Source organism: Anolis sagrei, chromosome 1 (assembly GCF_037176765.1).
Source record: "Anolis sagrei isolate rAnoSag1 chromosome 1, rAnoSag1.mat, whole genome shotgun sequence".
Classification (NCBI taxonomy): domain Eukaryota; kingdom Metazoa; phylum Chordata; class Lepidosauria; order Squamata; family Dactyloidae; genus Anolis; species Anolis sagrei.
The window spans coordinates 218,831,378-218,855,925 of record NC_090021.1 but is presented as its reverse complement, the minus strand read 5'-3'; the positions used below and the strand labels follow the sequence as shown (position 1 = coordinate 218,855,925).

Sequence of the window (24,548 nt, the reverse complement as noted above, 5' to 3'; positions counted from 1 at the left end):
ACCCGGTATTCCTTGCATTTACTAACCAGGGCTGATCCTACTTAGTTGCCATGCTTGGATCTGGTGCCTTTAGGGCAGGCATGGGCAAACTTTCTAACTTGGGGGCCGCATGGTGGGCCGGAGAGGGGTGACGGGCCAGGTTGGAGGAGGTTCTCCCCAAGCCCCCTCCCTACCCTTTCCTCCCCTTCCTCTTCTCTTTGGGAGGCAGAACATGAAGGAAAGATGGGAAATGCTTGGATCCCAAAAGAGTTGGCCTTGGTTGGGATGAGATGGTGGACGGGAGAGGAAACGTGTATCCATGAGACCCTGCATTGCCTACTCCTAATTGAGAATCCTAGAGCTGGAAGAGGCCCCCAAAGGCCATCCAGTCCCACCCCCTGCCATGCAAGAAGGCACAATCAAAGCACTCTTGATAGACAGCCTCTGCAAAAAAGCCTCCAGAGAAGGAGACTCCACCACACTTCCAGGCAGTGGATGGCACTCTCCAACAGCTCTTACTCTCAGGAAGTTCTTCCTAATCTTTTCAGTAGAATCTCTTTCCCTGCCATTTGAACCCATTCCTCCCTTGTGTCCTGGTCTCTAGGGCAGCAGAAAGTCAGTATTCCTCCTCCTCCTCAATGGGACACCCTTTGAAAACTTAAACCATGATTCGTTCTACCTTCTCTTCTCCCACCTAAACATCCCCAGGAGGAAAGGAGGAAGGAAAAAAGAGAAGGGAGGGAGGAAGAGAAATATGGAAGGAAGGGTGGAAGGGAAAGGAGAGAGGAAGGGAGGGAAGAGAGAAGGAAAGAAAAAAGTGAAAGGAGGAAGGAAGGGGGAAGAAAGAGAGAGAGGGAAGGAGGGAAGGAAGGAAGGAAGAACGAAAGGGTGGAAGGGAAGGAAGGAGGGAAGGAGAAAGAGAGAGGTAAAGAAGGAAGGAAGGAAGGAAGGAAGGAAGGAAGGAAGGAAGGAAGGAAGGAAGGAAGGAAGGAAGGAAGGAAAAGATGGTGAAAGAGAGGAGGGCCTGTGGAAAGAGCCCAAGGGTCCACATCTGGCCCACACGGGCCTGGGTTTGCCCATACCTGCTTTAGGGTGTTTAGGTTCAAAGGGTCTTCCTTACCTGCCGCTTCCCCACTCGGAGCAGCTGCTACTGGTGTCGCCTCTCGCGTTCCTTCACGCGTTCCTTTGCTCTGCCTGAGTTTCTTCAAGCCCCAGGTTCGTGGAAAACATACCTCAACGGGAAGGTGTGGTTCGAAGTTCGCCTCCCAGTTGTTACCCCTCCTCTCCCCTCCCCTCCCCTCCTCTCCTCTCCTGCGGACCCAAAGGAGGCCTTAGGAGGCTGATCCTCCACGCCCACTTCCACGCGCCTCTTTTCCGACTCGGGTGGCTCCTTGGGCGCGATCCTCTCCCCCTGGTCTTGGTAGGGGAGGCGCTTGCGGTGTAGCAGGTCGGGGAGCCTCACGCCTTTGCTCTCACTCTTTCTCTCTCTCTCATTCTCTGTCTGTCTCTCCTTAGGAGGCTCGAAGGCTCTCGGGTCCGGCGCTGCAGGAGGCTCGGCGGGTCCGGAGCCAGCAGCAAGATGCCTCCGAAGAAAGTCTGCATCATCGGGGCGGGGAACTGGTGAGCGCAAGGAAAGAAGGAAGGGAGGGAGGGAGAAAGACCCAGGGAAGAAGAAGGGTCCCGGGCTGGCTTCCAGAAGGAGGCCACTGAGTGTCCAGGGGAGGGCGGGGGTCTCTTCTAGGCGGACTCAACAGGAGTTCAGTGTCGAGATCAGGGAAGTCACCGTCCCACTCTGCTTTGGTCAGACCTCGCCTGGAATCATACTGTGCTCACTTTTGGGCACCACAATGCAAGCAGGAATTGGGCAGGCTCGTAGAAAGTGGCCAAAGAAGGGAAATGGTTAAAGCAGGCATGGACAAACATGGGCCCTCCAGGTGTTTTGGACTTTAACTCCCACTATTCCTAACAGCCGGTAGGCTGTTAGGAATGGTGGGAGTTGAAGTCCAAAACACCTGGAGGGAGGGACCAAGTTTGCCCATTCCAGTTTTAAAGTCTGGAAGACCAATCAGGAGTGGCTTAGTTTGGAGAAGAGAAGGCTGAGAGGAGCCATGCTTAAACATTGGAAAGGATGTCGCCTTGAAGAGGGAGTAAGCTTGTTTTCTGCTGCTCTGGAGACTAGGCACAGAGCAGTGGATTCAACCTGCAGGAAAATATATCCCACCCAGGCATTAGGAAGAACATCCTGACAGTAAAAGTGGAATGATTATGTTGTCTGGGAGTGTGGTGGAGTCTCCTTCTCTGGAGGTTTGTAAGCAGAGCCTGGATGGCCATCTGTCAGGAGTGATTTGACTGTGTTCCTGCTTGGCTGAGCTGAATAACCATGGTGGTCTCCCCCAACTCTTCTGTGATTCTATGAGACCTTCTATTCTGTATGTAGTTCTGGTCTTAGTCATCATATCACAAATCTGAAAAAGAGAGGGAGGCTGAGGGAAAGAAAGAAGAAAGAAGAAAGTCCCATCTGCACTGCTACGTAAAATCCGGATTATCTGCTTTGGACTGGAATGTATGGCAGTGTAGACCAGGCATGGGCAAACTTTGGTTGTCCAGGTGTTCTGGACTGCAACTCCCACAATTCCTAAAAGTCTTTAGGCTGTTAGGAATTGTGGGAGTTGCAGTCCAAAACACTCAGAGGGTCAGAGTTTGCCCATGCCTGGTGTAGACTGATATAATCCAGTTCAAAGCAGACAGTGTGGATTATCTACTTTGATAAACTGGATTATATGGCAGTGTAGAAGGGGGCTTTGTCTCAGTCTTTTCCAGCCAGGAACAAAATGGGACAACTTTTTTGGGTCATCCTAAACTGATAGTTCTTATGTCACTCAAAGAATTCCTTCTGGGTTTTAGCTTGGGCGATAGACTGAACCTTTTGGGGAGGTAGTGAGTTTGAGTGTTTGGTTATAACTTTGGAAACCAAGGCACAAATCCCCCCATTCAGCTATGAAAACCCATTGGGTGACTCTGGGCAGGTGACACCATCTCAGCCCCAGAAAACCTTGCGAGAGCATCTCCTTAAGTCAGAAATAACTTCAGGACACACAACGCCAAAAACCTTCTATTTAGCATACTGGAGAGCTCCTTTAAAATTTGGACTTACATCCAGAGCAAATTCATCGCAGAGTTTTCTGCTGAGGATCCCAGGGTGACTTACATGGTTCCATTACAATGTCCTCTTCAACAAACTAGTGAAGTAGGGAAAGATGATTTGCAGCTGGGCCAAAGTAACCTACCAACTTTTCTAGATGAGCAGGAAATCAGTCTTAAATATATAGAATGGTGCCAAGTAAACACCTGAGGATTTGACCAGGAGGGATATCTGACAGCTCTCCAGTTTAAACAATACCGGATAAATGTAGGTTGAGGATTCAAATGGAACGGGGGAACGTATGGCCCTCTGGGTGCTTGACTGGGATTTCCAGCTCCTCTCCCCCCCCCCTTCCCATTTACTTTATTACTCCTAATATATTATTTCTACGTTTGTTTGGAGGGTGACATATTTTGCATCTTGGGTTGCCCTGTTTTATATTTTTGTATACCAGCTCAGCCCTGGATACTGGTTACTCTAATAGTAAACAAACTCTCCCTGTTCTTTTGGTTAAGTTTATTGTGCTTAGGTAAGTTTGCCTAGAGATCCAAGTTTGCTTTTCGATTGTTTTCAAGAGCCCTATGTTCAAACACAGGCTCTATTGCATTGGCATTCAGCATGGATACTCTCCCAGAGACCTGCTCAAGTGAAAGGTGTTTTGTTCTTACACAACAATAAGCTTGCATTTATTTAAACCCCTAATAAACCCCATATTTTTATTCAAGTGGCAGTAGACTTTTCAAGCAACTAAGGCCCCTTCTATATTCCAGGATCTGATCCCAGATTATCTGCTTTAAATTGGATTATATGGGTCTCCTCTGCCAGATAACCTGGGATAATAAGATAATCTGGGATCAGATCCTGGGATATAGGGACAGTGTGGAAGGGGCCTTCAAAAACAATCAAACTTGTACTCTTCCCAATATTGTACTACAATTCCCATAATATCTGCACTACAAAGCCAGTGTAAAGGGATGCTAGGAGCCAAAACCCAGTCCCTTTGGGAAATCCTTGAAAGCAGAGTTTTGCAAGTTAAGAAAAACATGTTTCATTCAGCTGCACTATGTGTTTGATCCTGGCTGACCCTGATGAAGAGGCAAAGCAGTACAGGATTTTTTGTTTGGGGCAGCCAATTTGGGATCTTCTCCCAGAACTGTTTCCCAGGCAGCTGTGCTACCTAGGGATCATCTACACACTGTATAATTAATGCAGGGTTTTTTTTACCATTTTAAATGCCATGGCTAAATGCTATGGAATCATAGAAGTTGTAGCTTTACAAAATCATTATCCTTCTCTGCCAAAAAGTGTTGGTGCCTAATCAAACTACAACCATGATCCTATAGCATTGAGCCATGGTAGTTACTAGTTAGAGGTATAGAACCGCATTGGTTCTACAGTGTTGATCAGGCATGGGCAAACTCTTTGAATTGAAGTCCAAAACACCTGGAGAAACTGAGTTTGCCCATGCCTGGTGTAGGCTGATAAAATCCAGTTCAAAGCAGATAAGTGTTGATCTGCTTTGATAATCTGGATTATATGGCAGTGTACCGGCTGTTAGGAATTGTGGGAGTTGAAGTCCAAAACACCTGGAAGACCGAAGTTTGCCCATGCCTGGTGTAGATGCATCCTTGAGGAAATATACGTTTTGAAGGCTTATTGCATTAATCTGGCTGGAACCAAGTACCATTTGGATCTTCCTCCTTCCCAGCGACCACTCTTTCAGAGAGGAGATAATGGAGTCCCTTCTGTCTTCCAGGCTGAGTCAAGCTTCCATTTGGTTTCTACCTCCAGACAGCTTTGGGTGGTTGGGTAGTTGCCATAGAGGAGATAAAGAAGAAACTGAAATCCTTGTGACAAACCAATTGGAATATTCCAATGACTCCTCCACTAGCAAGTTGAATGTACCACCTTGTCATCTGTCAGACCATGAGCGACTTGGAATAATTGGAAACAAATTTCTCATATGTCAACAGATACAATGCAAACAGTAGATTTTGTCCCAAATATGTTGATGGTTGAAAAAAGTGGCACAGATACAAGTTATATTTCTTAAAGTTGCATGAACTTTAAAAAAATAACCTATATGACTGAATGAAAGAGAAGCTACTTATGCTGTTGGACTGCAGCTCTCATCCCAGCACAACCAATGGTGAAATCCAGTGAGATTTGCACCCCAAAAGCAGCAGGTTGCTTGTCTCTGATAATGAATGTATCTTCGGCCTTAGCTACCAAGAAGTATCTCCTATTACAGTGGCCACATTCCTTTAAACCAAGATTGGGAAAAAAAGAAGCTCTCTAAATGTTGCACTACAATTCCTGCAATTCCTCCTTTTTTAATTGTCCTGGGAAGCAAGAGTGGATTTGCTTAGGTGACTGCCACAATTCATTTAATTGAATTGTGCCATCCAACCAGGGGCGGCTCAACTCATTACACAAAGTAAGCATTTGCAGTATAGTTCATTTTGCCCAGGGGTGCTCTTGAGGTGCTCTTGGGGGAAAATAGACCTTGACACATGCAAGTTGTAGTTACAGGGAGGTATAGTTCACCTACAATCAAAGAGCATTCTGAACTCCACCAATGATGGAATTGAACCAAATATGGCACACAGAACTCCCACGACAAACAGAAAATATTTATCAGTGATTGGTTTGTTGTTGTTTTTTTTTGGGGGGGGGGGGAATACTGTTTGCTTACCGTTGAAAATTACCTAGGGCTGCCTCTGCATCCAACAAAGGCACTAAAAGCAGTCAAACTAACAAAGCTGTGTTGCCTTGCCTTGCAATGATTTACAGTGTCCATGGGATAGTCATTCCTGGACCTACAATAGAAACTATGGACAACTGCAAATCCTAACGAAATTAATGACTTCCACCAGAAGTTACCACAGAGCAGTGGTTCTCAACCTGAGGGTCCCTAGGTGTTTTGGCCCAGAAATCCCAGCCAGTTTATCAGCTGTTAGGATTTCTGGGAGTTGAAGTCCAAAACATCTGGGGACTCACAGGTTGAGAACCACTGCCATAGAGCCACCCTGAAGATATCCTCTCTAAGAATTTGCTAGGACCTCCAGGATGGTTCTATGGTGACCTCTGGTAGGAGCATATAGAATCACCTGAAAGACTAGAGGGCATATCTTGGCAGATGTGGATAGATGAAACCATGGGTGCTATACCTAAACCTTACTTCCTCCACAAAGTTAGGACTCAAGGCAGCTTCCAAGTAAAAGCCCAAGCAGATTGAGGACAAATTTAAAAATATAAAACAGATGAATTAAAAACTGAAGCTCCAAAATGCCATAACAAAAAACACAACAAACATCCCTTTCAGATGTAGGACAGCCTGTCTGAATAAAAACATCTGAAGAGAGAGGGAGTGATTCCTTCCTTCTTGGGCCCCTTCTTTAATGTGTATAAAATCCACATTATCTGCTTTGAATTGGATTATATGGCAGTGTAGACTAAGGGCTTTTCCGCACAACCATATAACCCAGAATATCAAGGCAGATAATCCACAATATCTGCTTTGAACTGGGTAATCTGAGTCCACACTCAGATAATGTGGGATTTTCTGCCTTGATATTCTGATATATAGGGCTGTGTGGAAGGGCCCAATGTTGGATTATCTGCTTTCAACTATGTGTGGAAGGGGTCTCAGATAACCCAGTTCAAATCAGATGTGGATTTTCTGCTATGATAACCTGTAGGCAGTGTAGAAGGGGCTGAGATCTTGACAAAGAATCTTAAAATCTGTCAGCAGTCACCCAAAAGATGTTTAATTTCCATGCTTAAGTTTAAAGACTTACATTTCAAGGCGATTGAATGTCCTTGCATCCCAAGAGGGCAGTCAGCAAACATGCAACTTTTCTTTTCAAACTGTCACAAAAAGAAGTTGTATTGCTTATCACTGAAGTCGTACTGTGATTGGCAGTCGTGCCATAAGAACAAACTCATTCTACACATACATTTATCCTAGCAATTTTTGGGGTATCAGTTAACATTTAATTTTTCCCACCAAGCTGGTTGGTTATATCCTAGTGCAGGAAAGAATAGAAGAGCTGCCTTTGGGAAAACACACAAGATGGCTGGATCCTCTGTGACAAATATGTCACAACTGTGCATAGTAGTAAAATGATTGTTTTGCAGCACCTAAGGGTCCTTCCACACAGCCATATAACTCAGAATATCAAGGTGGAATAACCCACAATATCTGCTTTCAACTGGGTTATCTGAGTCCACCCTGTCAGATAATCCAGTTCAATGTGGATTTTACACAGCTATGTGGAAAGGACCTTATAGATATTAGTTTTTTGACCTTGCAGACTCAAAAAATGCTAACCTCTACTCATGTGATGGTCTAGAGTCCAGCAAAGTCAGTTTAGGTAGGGAAACTAGTTTCGTTTGTGAAGTTGGGGCACAGCCTTAAGCTCCAAACGTCTTGCAACCAGAGAGTCACATTCCTTAAAGTCACCAAAATAGACGTTAAAGTTCAGTGCTCAGCAATTATTTCAAAACCATAAAAACACAAAGTAACCCTTCACAGAGTAGTTTCTCAATAGCTGTAATCAACTACAGAGGTTTCATATTCAGACTTTATGACCTTTATTTTGAGAAGTAGTTGTTTTCAGATTGAGAAACTTTCCTGCTGATTTGACCTAGCTGTCACACTATATTTTAGCATTTCTGTTGTGTCCACCAATGATTTCTGGTTTGCTGGTAAATCAATCAGTCAATCGTCTGATTTGCAAATATACTGGAATACAGGTGGCTCTCCACATTCATGGAGATTAAGTATGATGCCACCTCAGAAATGTGGAGGACCAACTGTAATGTTTTCTTTAAAGCAAGCATGGGCAAACTTTGGCCCTCCAGGTGTTTTGGACTTCAACTCCCACAATTCCTAACAGCCAGTAGGATGTTAGGAATTGTGGGAGTTGAAGTCCAAAACACCTGGAGGGCCGAAGTTTGCCCATACCTGCTTTAAAATGTGTGCCTTAATGATTTATCTTTGGAGGCCTTTTTGATTGTTGAAGAAGAGGTCTGATTCTGGGGCAGATGATGATCGCATACAGTTTTATTGCAGGTCAGTTAGTCAGCAACTAATGTGGAATTAAATCCCCACCATATTTAAATGTTCTCCTTTTGTAGGGTGTAGGAAACTTTTTTTCCTGTTAAGAGCGGCATCCTCTTAAAAATAATCTCTCAGAGAGTCACATTCCTTAAAGTCACCAAAATAGAAACCAATCTCTCAGGGGCTCGGAAACCAGTGATGGTTCTCAGCTATGAATGGACAATGTCCTGTCAATCTACCATCCTGTGGCAATGCTACAAGAAGGGCAAAATGTGAGCAAGCATCCCAAATAAATACCCTATACTTAAAAAAAAAAAGTTATCCTCGAGGCCCTAGGTTGTTGTTGTTTTTGTTTGTTTTTTTGTATAGTTGGTGCACTTTTTCCATGGATACAAACATTCACGCCTTAAAAATATTGTTTGAAAAATTGCAAAAGCTAATCTTGATTTGTCATTTTATATAAGAGGTGCCATTTTACTGTGCTACTGGGACACAAGCATCCAGGCATTTTGGTATACATTGGGATCCTAGAACCAAAGACTATTGCAAGGAGTGAAACACTATAATGCACATTTAGAATTCTTATAGTATTGGCTGTGTTCACATTCCCGTCATAACTTTGACCCGTTTCTTTCACACTGCATAATGATAATACTGACTGCTTTTCATGCATGCCTCCACTGGAATCCTGGGATTTGCTATTTAGGGAGAATAATTTAGATTTCTCGACTGGAGACTTCCTCTTGGACCTTATCAAATTTACAGATCCCACGATGCCTGCGGATACTGCCATGACAGCTAAAGTGGAACCATAGTGCTATATTTGTGTACCATGAAAGGGTCCTGAAATTACTGCAATTCTAGAAATGTGTGGGCTGGAGGAAATTTCATGGGGATAGCATACTTATTTGTGTGTGAGGGGGCAAAATTTTAATTTACCTCACTGTGGACTTACATAATTATACAATTTTCTTCCTTTCTGCAGCCTGGCAGCCAGAGGAGGGAAAGGTTAGAAGTCTAAACTCCTTGTTTGCAGAGGCTTGTGAAACTGGGCCAAGGCTACGTGTAGCCAGTCCCAGCTGAAAGCAATGGGCACATACTGTTTTCTTTGAAAAGTCTTACTACATTATCTGTGTTAAGAGTTAGTGACTCTGAAGAGCAGACAGTGGAATCTTTTTAGAAATTGCCTGTTCGTAAACACCACTCATCAAGAACTCATATGAGACAATTTGTGGCAGTGATGTAAGATAAGAAAACAAAAGGCGTCTATTCCATGATATTTTTAAGAACAGTGAGGGGAAATGTACAATTGTGACTCAGCACCTTCAAAACAAATGTGATAGAAATGTTGTTTAGACTTGAATGTCCTTGCCTACATGAGATAGCCCAACACTCTGTTCCAAAGTTGTCTAGACCTTAAAGCACAGCACTGTTTATTTCACAGTTAACTGGATTTTCAAAAAATACATGTCATTCCTGACCTTTTCAGTTTTATTTATTATTTCAGTTAATTTAAAATTACATATTTTAAAGGAATACGTGTTGTTCCTAATATTTCCAATTTTATTATTTATTATTTCACAGTTAATTGCAAATTACACATTTTCAAGAAATGCATGTTGTTCCTGACTTTTCTAATTTTACACTGAGGTATTTTAAATTGACATGGAGGGCTGTTATACAATCCCTTTGATCAAATTGGGAGCTGAAAAAAAATTCTGGGTTGACTCACAATAAAATATGTTTGGTAAGGTAGAAGGCAGTAGGGAAAAAAGGAAGATCACATTCCAGATGGATAGACTCAGGTGCATCTACACTACAGAATTAATGCAGTTTCAAAGAATCATTGAGTTGGAAGATACCTCGTGGACCACCAAGTCCAACTCCCTGCCAAGAAGCAAGAAAATCGCATTAAAAGCACCCCAACAGATGGCTATCCAGCATCTAGTTAAAAGCCTCCAAGGAAGGAGCCTCCACCACACTCCGGGGTAGAGAGTTCCACTGCTGATCAGCTCTCACAGTTAGGAAGTTCTTCCTAATGTTCAGGTGGAATCTCCATTCCTGTAATTTGAAGCCATTGTTCTGCATCCTAGTCTCCAGGGCAGCAGAAAATAAGCCTTCCTCCTCCCTATGACTTCCCCTCACATATTTATACATGGCCTTCATCATGTCTCCTCTCCACCTTCTCTTCTGAAGGCTAAACATGCCCAGCTCTTTAAGCTGCTCCTCATAGGGCTTGTTCTCCAGATCCTTGATCATTTTAGTCATTTTAGTTTGACATCAGTTTAACTGTTCAGGCTCAATTATATGGACACACGGGAGTTGTAGTTTGCAGAGTCTTTAACCCTTTCTGCTGAAGAGGGCTGATGCCTCGCCAAACTACAGCTCCAAAGATTTAATAGTATTCAGTCATCCATGGCAATTAAAGTGGGATCAAACAGCATTGATTATATGATGTAGATCAGGCATGGACAAGCTTTGTTCCTCCGTTTTTTTGGACTCCAACTCCCACAATTCCTAATAGCTGGAAAGCCAAAGTTTGTCCATGCCTGATATAGATGCACACTCATTCTAGAAAGCCACACGATCCCTGAGTCTGCAAGATCCCAGCTGTGCTATTGATGACAGGACAACTTGGAGGTAGAAAAAGTGCATCAGTCCAAATTTTGTGCAGCAGATACTTAAATTGCCAAATAGTTCACCAACATGCATGAAAGCTGAGCTTTGGCTAGTAATTGTTGGTGGCTTTCATGAAGAAAAAGATACAGTTTTAAGCTTCATGTACTGTTGGAAAATGCTTCGTGTTGAAAGAGACAGCCTATGGTAAAATAAATGTAGGAAGTAAAGCATATTATGGTTTGTGAAACTGAAGTTATCTCTATGCGAGTCATGCTTGTGTTTCAGCTATTAAATATCTACTTATCTCAATTATTTCTTTTTTCCCCTTAAAGGGGATCTGCCATTGCAAAAATCATAGGTGAGAACGCCCAGAAATCGAACATGTTTGAATCTACAGTTAAGATGTGGGTGTTTGAAGAGATAATCAATGGCCGGAAACTCACTGAAATAATAAACCAAGATCATGAAAATGTAAAGTATCTCCCAGGGCATAAGCTACCTCGGAATGTGGTAAGTGACGTAAGCACACAAGTCCAGTTTCAGTATTAACCATCTTATACTTTGACTATATTGGGATTGAATGAATTCCAAGCAACAGAGACAATGTTTCATATCACCAAATTATGATTGGAATAAACTACAATTCCTTGATCTTACATATAGATTTGGTTAGGTGGGAGTACAGAGGACTGATTTTGGCTCTTGGTAGATCTCTTTTCAAAAGTTCACTCTATACCAGGCATGGGCATCTGACCTTCCAAGTGTTTTGGACCTTAACTCCCACCATTCCTAACAGCCTTAGGCCCCTTCCTTTTCCCCCTCAGCTACTTAAGCAGCTGAGGGGGGAAATGAAGGGGCCTAAGCCACTGAAACAATATACGCTAAACAAAGTGCCAAAATAAGGGTCAACGGACAGACATCAGCCAATATCAAGATTAATAAAGGAACAAGACAGGGATGCCCCCTTTCCCCGCTGTTGTTCATCCTAACGTTAGAACTCCTTCTCACAAACATAAGAAATAACAACGAACTGAAAAGTTTAAAAGCAAACAAGCATTCTTATAAGATCAGGGCCTTTGCAGATGATTTAGTCTGCATAGTGGAAGAACCGTTAGAAAACATAGACAAATGGTGGAAAGAAATAGAATCCTACGGGGAAATAGCCGGTTTGAAAATAAACAAGGAAAAAACACAAATTCTAACTAAGAACATAACAAAAGAGAGAAAAGAAAAACTACAAAAAAAAGCAGGGGTAGAAATAACAAAAATAAGATACCTAGGAATAACAATAACATCCAATAATATTGTTGTTGTTCATTCGTTCAGTCGTCTCCGACTCTTCGTGACCCAATAATATACAACTACTTAAAAATAACTACCAAAGGAAATGGCTAGAGATAAAAGAGAAACTAAAAAAATGGGAACACCTAAACCTCTCGCTGCTGGGTAGAATAGCAGCGGTAAAAATGAATGTTTTACCCGAAGTATTATACATATTCCAAACACTACCGATCCTAAGGTCAATGTCAATCTTTAAAATATGGCACAGAGATATCCTGAAATTTATATGGAGAGGAGGCAAACATAGAATAAATTTCAAAAACCTCACGGACGACGAGAGAAGGGGCGGCCTAGGTCTCCCAAATCTACAGTTATATTATGAGGCAGCAGCCCTTAGTTGGGTAAGGGATTGGGCGACTCTAGATAAAAAGAAGATATTAGCTTTAGAAGGAAACAAATTGACGAAAGGCTGGCACCAATATCAACGACGTAATGGTCGTTGAAGTTTCTCTCTGTTTTAGCTTTTCCTCTCCATAGAGAAACTTCAACGACCATTACGTAAGATCAGCCCTCCTCAAGGTATGGAACAAATATAAGAACATGTTCCATACTAGAACACCACTCTGGTTTTCACCTAGCGAGGCTGAACATAGAAGAGAAATTCCCAGAGAGAACTGGCTAACTTATAGACAAGTAGTAAAAAGAAAAGGACAGGATACCTTACTTAAATCCCGGGAAGAACTAAACCAAACGGACCAAACCATCTCATGGTTCCACTACTATCAAATTAGGGAAAATTTTGAGAAAGATAAAAAGAAAGGTTTTGAGATAGAAGAAGTCTTCTTGGACAAGATACTGAAAACAGAATCAAGGTTAATTAAAAAAATATATCAACAACTACTAAAATGGTCAACGGAAGAGGAACAGGTGAAAGACTCAATGATAAAATGGCCTAGAGATCTAGGTCGTACAATAAGCTTCTCAGAGTGGGAGGAAATATGGTTAAGAAAGATTTACTTATTCTACGGAGCTTAAGGAAAACTGGCTAAAGCTCTTTCATAGATGGTACCTAACACCATCACAACTGGCAAAGTTCAACAAAGAGAAGAAAGAGGAAAAATGCTGGAAGTGCAACAAACTAAAAGGAAATTTTTTCCACATGTGGTGGAAGTGTAAAGGAGTCAAAGCTTTCTGGCATAAGATCCATAAAAAAATAGAACTAATTTTACAAATCAAATTCGATTTCAAACCAGATTATTTTTTACTAGGATTAATCGACTTTGACATGGACAGCAATACAAGTAAAATGTTCTTCTACATGGCAACAGCAGCAAGAATAAAACTAGCACAATATTGGAAAGATAAAGAAACCCCTACTATAGAGCAGTGGACAATTAAAACCCTGGAGATAATGAATATGGACCTGTTAACCCAAAGACTGTCACAAAATAGGTCAAAAACAAAAGAGACAAATTGGGATAAATTCTTAAACTATCTGGAACAAGAGAACAGGGAGATAAACATTCTCAGAGTGACATAACAAAAAACAGGGAAAGGAGGGAAAGGGAAAAAAGAGAGAGAGAGAGAGAGAGAGAGAGAGAAAAGAAGAAAAGGAAAAATAGCAATAACAATAATAACAAAATAAAAATAAAAACAACAAACTAAACAAAAAAACCTAAAAGAAATAGACTACAGATAAACAATAAATCATAAACCTAAACACAGAAACAGTGCAAAAGAAGAAGGAAGAAGACCGTCGCCAATATAAAGAAGAAAACAGAAAGACAGCGAGTCTTGAACAAGAAGAAAGAATTTGGTCCCGGAGACCCTGGAAGCACCTATTTCCAGTAGCGACCAGCTCTCGGGTCTGCTATGTGTTCTTTTTTAACCATTCCCCACCCCCCTCCCCTCCCACCACCCTTCCTATTTCCCCACCCCTGCCATGCTCTCCTTCCCCGGTATAAGGTGTATCCCTTTCCTTATCCTTTCCCGTCCTTTGCCTACCCCATGTGTTTTCTCCCACATCTGTCCTGTCAACACTCTATTGTCTGTATATAAACTTATTTTATTTCAATGTAACTTAAAAAAAAATTCTACTGCTTTCCTATCTAGCTCCACTCTTAGGAGCATGTTATTCTAAATATATATATATATATATATATATATATATATATATATATATATATATATATAAAGGAATGGTGGGAGTTGAAGTCCAAAACACCTGCAGGGCCAGGTGCCTGGTATATTGTGAACTTTTAAAAAGAGATCTGCCAAGAGCAAAAAATCAATCCTCTCTACTCCGTCCTAACCAACTCTATATGTAAGATCAAGGAATTGTGGTTTATTCCAACCACAAATCAGAGCCAGTTGGAATGAACTTTCTGGGACACTCTATAGTTCGTCTAGTTGTTTGATTTTCAGATCTGCCAATGCCCCTCTCATCAGCCCAACAGAAAGAGAAATGAGACTTGGGATTTTTTTGCCCAAAGCCCAGGAAGGCAGGATGCAAACAAAGCACAGTAGAATCTTATTAGAAGTTTTACAAACTTCGAGTTGCATTTTGTTTACTTGTTATATTTAGATCCTACATTTCCTTTTCTGAACTAAGCCAACGTACATGGCTTTGCTGCCCACCTGTCCAAGGTCATCCACTGAGATACATGGCCTTCAACATTAATTTCACAAATTCCAATCAAAGGGTAAAATCCTATTGAGGCACTACAATCGTCCAATGGTCTGTCACTTTACCAATTTAACTTTCTTTGTGCTTTTGCAGAGAGATAGCAGTGACTAAAGAAGGCTGATGGATCTGTGTTGCTTGTTTCTCAAGCGGGTAGCTTTTGGAGATGAAGGGATTAACAGAGCTGAAGCAGGAGGAAATAAGTGATTTGAACATTCCCCTGTGTCATGGGACAGGCAATGGTCCAAGTCACACTTTCCATAATGTCTTGGCTTTGTAAACCCACCTGAAAACCAGATGTTTGAGAAAGAAGCAGTGCGGAGCAGACAACCTTCTCTTCCCATTGAGATTGCTGTGGTCTTTCCATTCCTTTCACCCCTGCTGCGTTGTCATGACATGGTTGGAGACAATAGGATTTTGGCCCGACACTCTTAACTCCTAAATTGTATACTAATGCTTTTATGTCGAGCCACTTTGAGTCCCCTTTGGAGAGATAAAGCTGGGTATAAATAATAATAATAATAATAATAATAATAATAATAATAATAACTCACTCCATAACCCCTTTATTCTAAAATGTAATAATAATAATAATAATAATTCCACCCTATCTCCCCAGAGGGACTCATTCTAAACATAAAAGGGCAGCTTCTAAACATAAAAGGCAAACATTCATTGCCTGAACACAACAACAATACATCCATAGTAACGAAATCTGGCAATAGCTCCTATAGCTGTGTTCTATCTGAACATAGACAACATCTAAAATCCATGTAAATCCAATGAAAAACGGTCATGAAACAGTAAAAAGGTGGCTATCAATGTAGTGGAGGTTAAATTAACAATAACAAAAGAAGAAACTAAAATTGTTATAAAGAAGAAAATGCTGTGAAACTACAAATGGGACCATTTCACATTGCAAACTATAGTGCTGTGGTTCCACTTTAATTGCTATGGCAACATCCTATAGAATCCTTAGAATCACACTTTAGAGGGGGTGTTTTAGGATTCTCAAACACAGAGAACTCAAGTACCTCACCAAACTACAAATTCAAGGATTTGTTAGAACACTGTTGTTGTGATTGTTAAAGTGGAACCATAGTGCTATAATAGTGTGGTATGAATGGGTCCCAGGTATCATTAGATTCCAGCAGGAAAGGATTGTCCTCATTTGCTACACAGAAATAGAAGAGTTAATTGTTTATTGTTTTATTTTTTCCAGGTTGCTGTCCCAAATGTAAAAGAAGCAGCAGAAGGGGCTGATCTCCTAGTATTTGTTATACCTCATCAGTTCATTCCAAAAATCTGTGAGGAGCTTACTGGCAATGTGAAAGCCGGTGCCATTGGGATTTCATTGATCAAGGTAAACTTTGTAGGGTGAAGATGGCCCTATCAAGATGCCAGTTCATTTGGTAGTCCTGATCCCACCCTAAATTGTAACCCCAAAGATAAATAAATAACACAAGGGTATGCAATTTTCCTCCCTGCTCCCACTTGGCAGGCCACACCAGCACTTTTTAGTGTTTCTGAAGTGATGTGACATCAATTCCAATTACAATTTTGACTGATTTTCACCAAGTTTCCCTCTTTTTGTGGTGTTTATTTTGGAGATTTTGTCATGCGTTAGCATGAGTAGCATGCAGATTGACTCTAGCCCAGTTAACTTTGTGTGTGATGAATTGGTTCATAAAAGAAAAACACATGAGACTTCGGCTTTTAGTTGTAGAAAAGAAAATATTGTAGTATTGGCCGCATACAAAACAAAATAGCAGGATTGCTCTTTCCACAAAAGTAACATGAAACAATATCTTCTGAGAGATATCATTACTGAGCTGTGATAGGCAGGAATCCTTGTCCTCTTCATATGGCTGTGTCTTCGCAGGACATCTGTAGCATAGTCCTCGGCTTACACAAGGCAAAGTGACACAAAAGCAAAAACGCGCAGAGGCATAGACGAACAAAGGTATAACAGCACAATGGCAAAGAAACTAAACACACAGTAGCTATCTTTATACACATTAAAATAATACTCTCAATCAGCTCTTCAATTAACTGAAACAGCTGTAGCACAAACAGCCTTGAACCTTACAACAACTTAAAGTTGTAGCACAAAACAACATCAATCCTTACAACAACTTAGATAAAGTACGTTGCAACCTCTTAGTAGCAACAGATTTAGATGACTTCAAGAACCAAATTAGTGCAAGCATAGGTGATTTGGGATTATTCGACTGTGGGGAGGAGGGGGGCTCCTGAAAATCTGCATGGAAAGGTTTCTGGGGTCTTTGGGGGGATTTCTGGAAGGTCCTACATTTTGTATTTTCCCAATTCTTGAGTTAGCAGGTAAGACTTCTTCCAGTATTGTAGCTTTAAAAAAGCAACTCTAACCACAGTATTGCATGTCAAATTAACAAAGATGAAGAAAAATGTTTATTTTGAAAACTGAATACCTGCATATATCTAGTATGGGATTTCATGATGTATGGTGGGATTGGCAAAAGGTAGTTTTCATCATATTTTGGATGTTAGTTCTCATCAGCCCTACGAACATTGCCAATGGATTAGGGTTCATGGGAAAGGAAATGGAATGAATAAGTTTATAAACTCCAAAACATCTGGAGATCTTCCATCTGCCTTCGCCTGCTATGTTCAAACAGAAAAGTTAATTGATCCTGCTCACTGTAGAAAATTTTATTGAAAGGCTTCGAATGGTTTGTGATTCTGTAGTGAGAATTTTACAAATATAAGGGGGGGGGGGGAGTTCATTATTTCATGTTATTCTTTGACACTCTTCCGTGGTCTCCAGTTTTATGTATGCTCTGGTTTGATGCAATGTTGATCCAAAGAATGTCAACATGGGTTAATTGGCCAATGTAGCCTCGAGATGTGGAATAGTTCTACTCTGTGTGAAACCACATTGATTGTCATGGTTATGTCATGTGGTATCCTGAAACAACCTGTTAGGCGAGATACTTTGAATTTTCTGACAGAGATGGCAGTTTCCAAGGCAATCTGCAATTCTTTTTCTGAAGGTGCCTTGGAAAGTATAATTCTGGTAGATGGACAATGTTTTTCTATGTAATGTTCAATCACCATATTTCTATGCGAAGTTCAGTCTTATGTTGCATGTGTTATTTTAAAAATAATTATTTTAAAATTTAAAAATGTAATAAAATTTTCATAAAATTACAGACTGGAAGGCTCATCGAGTTCATTTATTTATTTTATACATTTATATTCTGCCCTTCTCACCCCGAAAGGGACTGAGGGAGGAGCACAACATATATACGGCAAACATTCAATACTAGAATATAAAATAAACTATAAATAGACACAAACACTACAATCAGTTATCTCCACTTAAAATCAATGGTTTAAAACCATCTCAGAACATCCATGTCAGATCTAGTCAGCAGTTTCCTATTGTTGCCTTATTTCACTGTCCCAAAGGCTTGGTCCCACAGCCAAGTTTTTATCATCTTTCTGAAGGACAGGAGGGAAGGGGCTGATCTAATCTCACCAGGGAGGGAGTTCCAAAGCCTAGGGGCAATCACTGAGAAGGCCCCACCTCTCGCCCCTGCCAATTGCACCTGTGACGGTGGTGGGACCGAGAGCAGGGCCTCCCTGGAAGATCTTAATCATAGAGGGAGATGCGTTTGGACAGCTATGCATGTATTGGATAATTCCTTAGCTAAACATCAAAAGTAAACAATGGGCTCCTTCAGTTTTTTCTCAACAGGCCAAATATCTAGGAGCAGAACGTTTTAAAAGCATATTTCGGAACCATTGGCAACCATCTTTGAGAGTTCTTGGAGAACGGGAGAAGTTCCAGCAGATTGGAGGAGGGCCAATGTGGTCCCAATCTTCAAGAAGGGAAAAAAGGATGACCCAAACAACTACCGTCCGGTCAGCCTCACGTCGATACCGGGCAAGATTCTGGAAAAGATTGTTAAGGAAGCGGTCTGCAAACACTTAGAAACAAATGCAGTCATCGCTAATAGTCAACATGGATTTATCAAAAACAAGTCATGCCAGACTAATCTGATCTCTTTCTTCGATAGAGCTACAAGCTGGGTAGATGCGGGGAATGCCGTGGATGTAGCGTACCTGGATTTCAGTAAGGCCTTCGACAAGGTCCCCCATGACCTTCTGGCAAGGAAACTAGTCCAATGTGGGCTAGGCAAAACTACGATGAGGTGGATTTGTAATTGGTTAAGTGGACGAACACAGAGAGTGCTCACTAATGCTTCCCCTTCATCCTGGAAAGAAGTGACGAGCGGAGTGCCGCAGGGTTCCGTCCTGGGCCCGGTCCTGTTCAACATCTTTATTAATGACTTAGATGAAGGGTTAGAAGGCAGGATCATCAAGTTTGCAGACGACACCAAATTGGGAGGGATAGCCAATACTCCAGAGGACAGGAGCAGGATTCAAAACGATCTTGACAGATTAGAGAGATGGGCCAAAACTAACAAAATGAAGTTCAACAGTGACAAATGCAAGATACTCCACTTTGGCAGGAAAAAATGAAATGCAAAGATACAGAATGTGTGACGCCTGGCTCGAGAGCAGTACGTGTGAAAAAGATCTTGGAGTCCTCGTGGACAACAAGTTAAACATGAGCCAACAATGTGATGTGGCGGCAAAAAAAGCCAATGGGATTTTGGCCTGCATCAATAGGAGCATAGCGTCTAGATCTAAGGAAGTAATGCTACCCCTCTATTCTGCTTTGGTTAGACCACACCTGGAATATTGTGTCCAATTCTGGGCACCACAATTCAAGAGAGATATTGACAAGCTGGAATGTGTCCAGAGGAGGGTGACTAAAATGATCAAGGGTCTGGAGAACAAGCCCTATGAGGAGCGGCTTAGGGAACTGGGCATGTTTAGCCTGAAGAAGAGAAGGCTGAGAGGAGATATGATAGCCATGTATAAATATGTGAGAGGAAGCCACAGGGAGGAGGGAGCAAGCATGTTTTCTGCTTCCCTGGAGACTAGGACGCGGAACAATGGCTTCAAACTACAAGAGAGGAGATTCCATCTGAACATTAGGAAGAACTTCCTGACTGTGAGAGCCGTTCAGCAGTGGAACTCTCTGCCCCGGAGTGTGGTGGAGGCTCCTTCTTTGGAAACTTTTAAGCAGAGGCTGGATGGCCATTTGTCAGGGGTGATTTGAATGCAATATTCCTGCTTCTTGGCAGGGGGTTGGACTGGATGGCCCATGAGGTCTCTTCCAACTCTTTGATTCTATGATTCTATATTTTTACCAGGTGTGGACTCTCAATCTAACATGCCTCTGGGATTATGTCTCCTTCAAGATATCATTTTTAGAATAGGCAAGTTATCATCCCTTGTCATTATCTTTTGATTTTCCTCTATAAAGGAGATGAAATATTAAACCAGATATCCTTTCGTTTGATACTTTGCTGTCTGTTGCCACAACGTTTTACAAACAGCTCCTCTACGTTTCTCTCCTGATCCAGTTTTCATAGGGGTCAGATTTCTGTCTCCTGTCTTGAAAGGTAGGAATGCACTATTTTAAAAATCTTTGCTTTGATCCATCTCTTTCTCTCAAGTAGGGTATAGATGAAGGCCCCGATGGGCTGAAACTCATATCAGACATTATTCGAGAAAAACTGAAGATAGATGTCAGCGTGCTCATGGGGGCCAACATTGCTAATGAAGTCGCAGATGACATGTTCTGTGAAACAACCATAGGTAATTGATGAAGAGCCTCACATTTGTAAACAACCCTTCATGCAGGTGAGACTAGTCCATGCGTGTTTGCAATGCAGTCACACAGCTTTCTCATTACATGGTAATGTACCTGCATATCTCCATCTGCAAAAATATCGTGTTTGATTGTTGTTCCATCTTCTCCCAATATGGGACACAATGCAACACCACTCTCCAGGTAGTTGTAACATTTCATACAATCTCACTTACTGCATTCATATCCCACATTTCATCCTCCAGTTAGCTCAAAGAAATATAGTTGGTTGTCTCTCCTCAATGCTTTTTACCTTTACAATGTGGCTGTCAATCTGAAAGGCACCCAGTGACTGTCACTCTGGAGTAAGGATTTGAACCTGGGTTCTGTCAGGTACCTTTCCTAATGGATCAGATTGGGCAGTTGTGAATGACTGTCCACGAAGTACACCTAAACATAGAGGACAAGGACACACTTGAGTTGCCATGTTGTGCATCTTTTTTTTATCTTCTAACAATTGGTTTGGCATGGTATTTTTAAAAGATATGGTGTTTTGGCTTCTGTTAATTATATAAGTCAGTGAATCTAGAACTAGTGAATAATTCCTTATTTCATATTGTCAGCTACAGATGTAATTATGACACCTACATTCTCATTTTGAGACAGACAACTTCCATTCCTTCATGTATGGTACCAGAATTATATGTAAGGAGGCTTACACATCACTTTTGCAACATTACTTTTTTGCCATTTGGGGAATTTTTTAGACTATAGAGGACTGAAAAATAGCTATGTATAGAACTTGTATTGCATAACATCTGCACGCACCTGGCAAATTGGTATATGTATCTCTTTCTTTTGAAATATTATATTGGAAGCAATTCCGCACACCGCTCTTTGATTATCACCTGGAATCCTAATTTATCATGCTTTCCTCCCATAGGTTGCAAAAATCCTGCAAGTGGGAAGATCTTTAAGGAATTAATTCAAACCCCAAATTTCAGAATTGCAATAGTAGAAGACTGTGACACTGTGGAACTCTGTGGGGCCTTAAAAGTTAGTGATTCCAAATACTTTCAGGCCAATAAAAGTTTGGTAGTCCATGTGACCAGCTTATTAAAATGTTGCTCTGAATACCTGCATATTCATTAACTTTTACTTAATGTTTAGTTTGTAAAATGGGAGAAGTCAATTTATTTAAATTCCAACTTAAGAGTGGTTTTAGAATGCCAGTGATTTCAGTTGGACAGTAGTTCCAGGCTTAAGGGGCAAACTATGGAATGATTTTTGCTAATTGCGCAATGGCCTAACTTTACAAAGAGCCTTGTATTTCTTTTGCATGTAACTCTCATGTGACTCCCAACTTTCCTTCACTTGCCCTGAAAGCATGTTCAGTCAATTTGCAGAGCCCTTGCTTTGTTCCCTTGCTTCTGTTCCATGTCTCTGAGGGCCCCTTTGACACAGCTGAATAAAATCCCATCTGCTTTGAACTGGAATATATGGCAGTGTGGATTCAGATAACCCAGTTCAAAGCAGATATTGTGGGATTGATATTCCCTGCCTTGATATTCTGGATTATATGGCTGTGTGAAAGGGCCCCAAGAAAATCTCCCTGTGTGAGGATACACTCCAGTTTTGGGGGGATTTTCTTCGTTCCCAATTGTGTAGAGTGGCCATGCCTAAGAGAAAGATTTCCTCTACAAATGTGTTGCTTAGCACATGAGGAGAATGGCAGAATTGGAGAAAGTGCAGTGCTATCACACATCCCTCTTCACACATGGATTCAAAATGCTTCCCCAATGGAAAATGTTCTCCCACTGCTAGGGAAGGGTACAGTACAGAGAGTCATCTCACTTGCAAGTTATGTCTGAAACTTCTCCACAATGAGTGGTGTTGTGGAATAATGTAGCTTGTTATGGATTACTAATTGGGATCATTCAAGGCTGACACTAGCATGATGGAGAATGCGATCTATCTGGCAGCAGGTTTGGAGTATCATGGAAAGAAGAGCACATTATTACTTAATGTTGTTATACCTGCATTTTTAATGTACAGCAAAAAGAGAGGCACTTGTGGGTTTTTAAAATTAAAGGTGTATCTACACTGTAGAATTAAGGTAGTTTGGAACCACTTTTACTGCTATAGATTAATACTATGAAATCATGGTAGTTGTAGTTTTGCAATACTTTTACTTTTCTTTGCCAAAGAGAGTGCTGGCGCATCACCAATCAACAACTCCCATGATCTGATAGTATTAAGCCATGGCCATTTGACACAACTGTGTACAATCTGCATGTTTTGAGCTTATTGTTTTATATGCTATTGGTTTTATCTTTTATTGTATTGTGTATTTATTATATGTGTTGTTTTGGGCACATTGTGCCATACGTAAGTTGCCCCGAGTGCCTTTGGGGAGTGCCTTCGAGGGGGATGGAGGCAGGGTACAAAAATAAAGTTATTATTATTATGGGCTATTTCACATATTTTTCTCTCTGTTTCATTTTTTTCTGTCCAATTGGATTCAGAACATCGTGGCAGTGGGGGCTGGTTTTTGTGATGGCTTGGGCTTTGGAGACAACACCAAGGCAGCTGTAATTCGTCTGGGCCTGATGGAGATGATTGCCTTTGCGAAACTATTCTGTAAAGGCACTGTAACACTAGATACATTTCTGGAAAGTTGTGGCATTGCAGATCTGATCACAACATGCTACGGGGGAAGGAACAGGAAGGTGGCTGAAGCTTTTGCATGTGGTGAAAAAGTAAGAACATTTCTTGATTAGAAATCTTCATGATGACATAGCAAAACAGTTGTAACTGTGATACCCACATCTGCAGTTTTATTTATCCATGCCTAGGAGAAAAATTGTTTCTCTAAAAATTTGCTAGGTCCTCCAGAGTCCAGATGATTGTAGGCTTCACTTCCCCTGGAAGTTACCATAAAGTTGCATATCCAGCTATTTAAAAATTTGACACAAGCTGAGTTCTTTAACCCAAATAGTACACAAAGAGGGAAACATGAATGGTGTGTTGGCAAATGCCTTTCTCTCCAACCTCTTTCATGCATTTACGTTAATCTGTATTTGCTGGTATGTCTGTGCAAGACTCACATCTACAATGATTAATCTTTGCTTGATCATAAAAACTGATTAGCCTTAGGAAAATTGCTGTGTTAACCTCTCAAAGGAGGTCATTGTGGGAATAATGAGCACTTCAAAGAACTCTATACATGGAAAAGTAATTAAAATATTCAGATTTAAAAGACACCCAAAGCATAAAGTGTCAGTGTGTATAGCTCTTGTCAGTTGTCTTCTGGTTCCTGGGAAATGTGCATGCCTTAATATCTATGCTTTGGGTAAGAGATACAAACGCTAAAAAAACTGACACAAATTCAGGCTGTAACTCCATGCTCACAATACTGGTAGCCTCATTGAATCAATGGATCTGAACGGATGTGTCCAAGTCTGACAGACGTATATGTTAGCCACATAAACACAGTTCAGGTTTACTCTTGGCACATGAGGAATGGATTACTGGTCCTTGGATTAAATCAATAGCTTTCCTCATGCTTTCTAGAACTCAGTATCAACTTTCAGCTTAAGGATATACTTTAGGAATCTACTTATTTTTAAAGTATTTCTGAGCAACTCATTTTCTATTAGTTTGAAACTTGGTGGTGAGGTCTGTTGTTCCAGGTGAAGACCAATGAATTAATAAAAAGTTATAGACTAAAGTGCATATTTTCATCTGAACTGCAGCAAGTGGAGCTTTTCTTTCCCTTGCCATACCTCCAAGACTATTACTGCCATAAAAATGTGTTGCTTCAGTGCCAACAGAGGTCATTTCCAAAATAATTAGTCAATACTTTTTGTTTATTTCAGACAATCGAACAGCTCGAAAAAGAAATGTTAAATGGACAAAAGCTTCAAGGACCTCAGACATCAGCGGAAGTCTATAAAATCCTGAAGCAGAAGAAACTGATTGACAAGTAGGTAGTTTTAATTTTCTAGATAAAAAATATCTGAAAAGTCAAAGATGATTCCAAGAAATATGAGCTTTTAGTAGATGTGCCTCC

General features: G+C 41.1%; 2 protein-coding genes across 6 annotated transcripts in view; one reads left to right on the top strand and one right to left on the bottom strand.

The window, feature by feature from the left end:
* Positions 1–1,179, bottom strand: part of OSBPL11 (oxysterol binding protein like 11) — a 76,354-nt gene extending 75,175 nt beyond the window's left edge. The window contains exon 1 of the mRNA XM_060775172.2: positions 1,100–1,179. The gene's annotated coding sequence lies outside the window, so the exon portion shown is untranslated. The remainder of the gene's footprint in view (positions 1–1,099) is intronic.
* LOC132774800 (glycerol-3-phosphate dehydrogenase 1-like protein) overlaps positions 1–24,548 on the top strand; it is a 58,157-nt gene that overhangs the window by 32,857 nt on the left and 752 nt on the right. The window contains exons 1-8 of one of the 5 annotated variants that reach the window (XM_060775264.2): positions 1,177–1,194; positions 1,495–1,599; positions 11,138–11,315; positions 15,992–16,132; positions 20,346–20,484; positions 21,420–21,532; positions 23,002–23,235; positions 24,355–24,461. In XM_060775264.2, the coding sequence (XP_060631247.1) occupies positions 1,559–1,599; positions 11,138–11,315; positions 15,992–16,132; positions 20,346–20,484; positions 21,420–21,532; positions 23,002–23,235; positions 24,355–24,461 (953 nt within the window). In that variant the 5' untranslated portion in view covers positions 1,177–1,194; positions 1,495–1,558. Of the gene's footprint in view, positions 1–1,176; positions 1,195–1,296; positions 1,600–11,137; positions 11,316–15,991; positions 16,133–20,345; positions 20,485–21,419; positions 21,533–23,001; positions 23,236–24,354; positions 24,462–24,548 lie in introns of those variants that run through there. The other 4 variants (XM_060775253.2, XM_060775280.2, XM_060775243.2 and 1 more) reach the window with 4 other exon arrangements.